General features: G+C 41.2%; 1 protein-coding gene across 3 annotated transcripts in view; it reads right to left on the reverse strand.

Moving 5' to 3' along the window:
- Positions 1-1,557, reverse strand: part of SBF2 (SET binding factor 2) — a 271,896-nt gene extending 270,339 nt beyond the window's left edge. For all 3 annotated transcript variants that reach the window (XM_048486741.1, XM_048486740.1, XM_048486739.1), the window contains exon 1: positions 1,366-1,557. In XM_048486741.1, coding sequence (XP_048342698.1) covers positions 1,366-1,420 — 55 coding nt within the window. In that variant the 5' untranslated portion in view covers positions 1,421-1,557. The remainder of the gene's footprint in view (positions 1-1,365) is intronic.
- Positions 1,558-6,000: the final 4,443 nt, after the last annotated feature.

Below are 6,000 nucleotides of genomic sequence, written 5' to 3' on the forward strand. Positions count from 1 at the left end.
AGCTCTTCAAAAACAATCTCTAAGTATCAGTCAATATTGTACAACTTCAATGTGTTGAAATCTTTTCAAAAACCACAGCTGGCCCATGGCAACTCCATCGTATTTTCCAGGCAAGAGAATTAGAGGTGGTTGTCCTTCTATGATGAACTTACAAGATTTTGTACATTTTGTTTGTGTTTATCTTTCTTGTTTTCCTAAATTATAAACCTATGGGCATGGCCTAAGCCCTTTAAAAAATGTTAATACACCATTTTGAACATTTAACAAATATCATTACAATATGGCATATAGCACCATTAAAACCATATATTATAATGCTTTAAAGTGCTATCAAAAAGGGTGGAAGAGAACTGATATTGTAGGATTTTTCTACACCTACAAAGGTGACACAGGAAAATGAAACTTACGCACAATTCAGGAAACTTTACACAGAATTCCACCATACTCCAACATTTGCGCTCGATATTTTGAACTTGAACAACAGCACATCCAGGACACCACAATAATATTTTCATACTAAAGGTATTCAAAAAGGAATATGTCCAAAATATCTCCCAGTCATAGCATTTTTAGGTCATAAGGTCATAGAATTTTTTTAGATTAGTTGGGAATTAGCCTTAAACTAGTTATAGTCCTCAATAAAGAATGGCACCCATTGTGTAAGTCTTCAAACTCTGAAATGTTCTTCTAATGCAAATGATTACAACATTATCTGAAGAGAACAGTACAATATACATGACATAACAAATTAGAGTGTATGTCGGTGTTTGTTTACGTATACACAATACGTCCACGTTTATTTTTCCCATCGCTTGGGAAAGAACACCTCTCTCCACCCCTCGCATTATCGAATGCAGCCACCGGATGCGACAGGAGTGTATTAACTTAATGGGAAAGGGGAAGGCTCTACTAGTGTTTTCATGTTCTCTGCCAAACGGTATACAAAGCCACACAGCCATACCGCAAGGAGCTCTGGAGTCAGTTTGTCCTTCGACACCACAAGCAAACGGCGTACACACCCCATAGATCTTCAGGAAACAATCTTCTCATGTCCCCAACCCCTGGGAGAATCATCCTCTCTGCCGCCCCCCGCCAGTCTTGAGTGCCAGTGGCTCACTCAACCCGTTTCCCCTACCAGTTGCTAGGAGGAAAATCACACATACGCTCTTCTGCCAAACTACTGGGTCTCGTGAGAGGAAATGACTGCTCTTCCCTTGTTGTATCTCCAACCCACCGTTTAGCTACCTTTTCCGTCCATGAGCTCATCCCCCACCTTTTCTTACGCCCCCCCCCTTATGTGGTGGAGAAAGCCATATCCCCCTCCCCACACACAGCAACCACATTACAACACACAGCCACACCTACCTGTCTTCTCATGGTCATAGCCCACCACAATGAAATAATCAGCCAGCCTGGCCATGGCTGAGAGCAGCCTGTTTCGGTCCCCGCTCGCCCTGCCACCACCGGCGCTCCTGGGGAGCTCAGCATCCTCCCCTGTTCTGCTGCTGCTGCACAAGAAGCAGCAGCAGCACCTCAGCCATGTTGGACACACCAGGCTCGTTCTGCGCCTGCGCCCCGGTCCTTCCACCCCACCCTGAATGCCACTATGGAGTGTGACCTCGCTGGAGCTGGGCGGGGGTTGCCGGGTTTACAAACACCATCTGCGCCGCAGCAGTTCTCAGAGGCGAGAGAGGCCGGTTTGGGCGCTTGGAGGGTCTTCAGCGAGGGCTTAATCGCGGGTGAAAATGGGCCCGCGATCTCTTTATGTCGTGATAATAACGTTTGTGGTAGGACGCACGTTTATACACGTTGTGTACGCAGCGCAGCGACGCTTTGTGCATCGTCTGTATATAAGAAGAAAACCCAAGGCTGTCCAAAAATGTAAAGCTCAGCCTTTTCAGTCCGACGCTTCCTTCCACTTTTAGAAATTCAAACGGAGGAGCGGACCACTGGAACCGCAAGTTGCTTTCCCACAGCTTCAGATTACTAGGTGGAAAACAACAAGAGTTGTGTCAGAAGAACTTGCTGTCGAGTAAACTATGTAGAATCGTGCTGTAAACTGTGCGCTTAAAGATGTATGCGTAGAAGTAAGATATTTTACACGCTCAATTCAAAGAATTTGGAAACGCTCTTTCCCACATGCCTTTTAAAAAGAAGTGCAATTTTACATAGCCCTCGTACATTTTAGCATAGTCTCTCTGTATAAAGTTGTGCAGCAAAGTGTCATATATGCCGATTCCATTCATCTTACTTTTCCCTTACTCCACCGTATAATGAAATTGACAAGACTGGGGAAGAGGAAGCCTTCAGTTTCACAGGGGCTTTTGTAGATGAGTGGTCCCGAAGACTTTGTAATTACTAAGAGATCAGTCCTACTGAGTTAACTCGGTCATACACACTGTCCATATGATTCAATTTGATTCTAGACATCCTTAACTTGAAAGTAAATATTATAGTGCATTCTTAGTGCAATCCTAAACATATTTACTTTGAACTTGCTCTCTAGAAGCATGATTTTAGGACTGCAGTTGCGTTGTGACAGAGATTGCTGCTTTCAAATGCCTATGCTTGCAGGGCAGAAGAAGGAAAATATTGGTTCTGGGGCTAAGAACTTTCACTCTTATCAGTGCAAGTTCATTTTGTGCTTAGTTTTTTTGTTCCTAATGTGCAACAAGAGTATATTGTGACAACAAGTTATGAGGAGTACTGTTCAACATCTTCTGGGCATGGGAGTGTATAGTATGGGTTATTTTAGAATGAGACTGTTTGGATCCTGCCTGGCTTCAGAAGGGGTACTATTTTTGCCAATTCTCCTATAGCAGCCCAAAATGCCTTATGAAATGCTGCTCATAGGGAACAAGAGCCTCCCAGTCACAGGAGGGGGAAATAAAGAAAATTTCCCCTTTTGCCCATGGAAATTCTAGACAGGATCTCGGCTTGTATCTCTTCCAAACCCCAAACTGCTGTCAGCCTGAAGTCGGTGTCAGCCTGAAGTTGGTGTTGTGTCAGCGTCAGCCTGCAGTTCATTCAGTCATTCATATACATGGATGACTTCTCATGCATTACCTGCATGTAGCCAGTGACCATGCATGTATACATATAGCTGGTCTCTAGGCTTTTTCTCAATGCAGGGAACTCCCCTGTGAGAAGAAACATAGTGCTGTGCAGGGGAGCCTGAACTGCAGTCCGCTACTGGTGTGTAATTGGCCACTGGAGGACTTTGAATCCGGGATAGCTGAATAAATTGCAACATGTGAGACACAGCAGTAACAAGTATGAGACCAGGACAAGAGACGAAGAATGTGTTCTATGAGTTGATCCACTGCATGTCATTCTCTGGATCATATTCTAAAAATATGATGCAGTCTATCCTCCATTTAAAATGCAATAATATTAAATCATTGCAATAACATTGAAATGGAAGACCAAGGTTTGACCAGAATTCATTCCAAAATAAAAGAATTATTCAATGGCAATCTTCACTCTACTGAAGATTAATGGAATGACTGAGAAGATTAGACCATTGCCTGTGTGGAAAGTATTCCAGCTTCAGTCATTTTTAGCTTGCAGTCTTATGAATATGACAACAAAGCAATATGGAAATTAATCATCTATTTTATTGTAATGTGCATTTTCACGTGCAAAAATATTTTAACCTGTAGCATACAGCCAGACCTTCAATTCGGATATTACTTCCAAAGTTCATCCTACAATATTGATAAGCCAAAAGTCCCCAGGATACCACAGCACGTCTTTTTTTATGCTACTATGAAATTTGCAGGTGGGAGAAGGAATGCCATTTTCATAAATGCCACAGAAGTAGCAATGGAAATGACAATGTATCACCATGGTGGCACAAATAATCATTGAGCAAGGCTGTTAACAATAGAACATTTTGGACAACGTAAGTTGGAAGTGATGACAGCTTGGGTCTCCCTCTTTTCCTGCTACCTTCAACTTTTCCAGGGAGTCTTCTCATAATATGACCTCAGCACAAAGCCTCAGTTCAGTTATTTTAGTTCTAAAGACAGTTCAGGCTTGATTTGATCTAGATGTGTTAATCAGACTTAAAAACACCAATGTGGGTGTAGTGATTAGAGACTAAGATCTGGGAGACCACCTCCGCCATGGAAGTTTGCTGCATGGATATAGGCCAGTCCCATTCTATCAGGCTAAGCAAGGGGTCCCCAATGTGCCGAAACCATGAAGTGTTTTTAATTTTCTATTTATACATCAATTTATACCTCACCCTTTCCAGGAAGTCAGTAGACAGGTAGGGCTTCTGCCCAGCAAGGCTTCAGATTGTCTACTGAAGATTTGATTGGCTGTGCAGATTTAATTAAACATTTCGTTGGCAGCATCTTCCAGTACAGCACAAAGATCTACACTGAATTATTGAAGTTAAGCTGTGGTAATCATTTTGTGGCTGCTTCTACCTCATGTGGCAGCCATTGTGTGGCAGCCATTTTGATGCTGAGCTCACCATTCTATGTCAGAATTCCGAATCTGCCTGCAAGTTCAAAAAGGTTGGGGAACCCTGCCCTAACCTATCTCACAGGGTTGTTGTAAGAACAGAATAAAGAAGTTAAAAATGATATAAGCTGCTTTGGAATTGGGAGAAAGAAGGGTATAAATGAAGTTAAATAAATGAAAAATTCAAGTTCTGACTTGCAGCTGAGGCACAAGCCCATTTCAAAGACAATTCTGTTGAAGTACTTGGAAGGGGAAAGAAGTGACTGTAAGACAAGCACTCTTGCTTGCCCTCATAAGATCCTATACCTAAGAAAGCAAGTCTAAGACTACTAATGGATACTACTGGCTGGATGCACATCATGCTGGTCTTGCTGCCATTTCACTACAGAGCCCAATTCAAGGTGTTCTCTTTGACTGAAAAAGCTCTAAAGACACACCTATTTTCCCTTTGGCTGAAGAGATGGTTTCCCGCTTCTGGTAATAGGAATTTGTAAATAGGTTTTATTATTTTTTAACAGATTTCATAAATGTTAATGTGTTTTATAAATTTTGTTAGGTTTTAATAGGTTTTATTATTTTAAAGGAATGTTATAAGTATATTGTTATATATTGCATTTGTTTTTAGGTTATTGGTATTTTATAATTTTTATCCTATGTTGTAACCTGCCCTGGGACCTTTGGGTATAGAGCGGGCTAAAAGTACATATGAATAAATAAATATTTGTAATCCTGCTCAAGTCTATTCAGTGAGGCATATTTCCAGAAAAGTCTTCCTTGGGATTGCACTATGAGTATTGCATTTCAATCGAAAGCACATTTATTTATTTATTTATTTATTTATTTACTTACTTACTTACTTACTTACTCAATTTATACCCAGCCATTCTTCCAAGCAATGATGCAAAATGGCTTACATCATTATTCTCACCATCATTTTATCCTTACAACAACCTTGTAAAGTAGATTACAGTACATTAGATTGAAAGTGTGTGACTGGCCCAAGGTCGCCTAGCCAGCTTCCACGGCAGAGACGGGGTCTCCCAGATTCTTCTTTAACACAATAACCACTATACCACATTTCCCCATACTGGTAATAGGAGAGCATGTTGTTTTTCAAAAAATAAAATGTTTATGCAAAAATACAACATCATTTCTGACACTCTTGCCACAGAAGACCTCAGATAAAAACTGCTTATCTTTGGAATACATTGCTGCAATGGAATTTTTTTTAAGTGCCCTGCCTTCCATGTGGTCCATGATCCTCTTGTTAGTGGCCTGAGGCCTATTCATATCTATCTCAAAAGCAGTCTCTCACTACAAAAGTTTGAACAGGATCATTCTGCATTGCAAAGCTTGCAGCAATGTGCTTTTAATATTTTGTTCGTGCATTGCTTATTCAGTTCAACAGTATGGACAACAAAGGTCTCTTTAATGTAACCCCCCTGAGCTCATTCTCAAGAATGGAATTTTTACACGGCCAGGAATTTCCAGGATGTTTCCTGTTTACGTTTTCCTTTGGACTGAAGC

Source organism: Sphaerodactylus townsendi, linkage group LG02 (genome assembly GCF_021028975.2).
Source record: "Sphaerodactylus townsendi isolate TG3544 linkage group LG02, MPM_Stown_v2.3, whole genome shotgun sequence".
Lineage (NCBI taxonomy): Eukaryota > Metazoa > Chordata > Lepidosauria > Squamata > Sphaerodactylidae > Sphaerodactylus > Sphaerodactylus townsendi.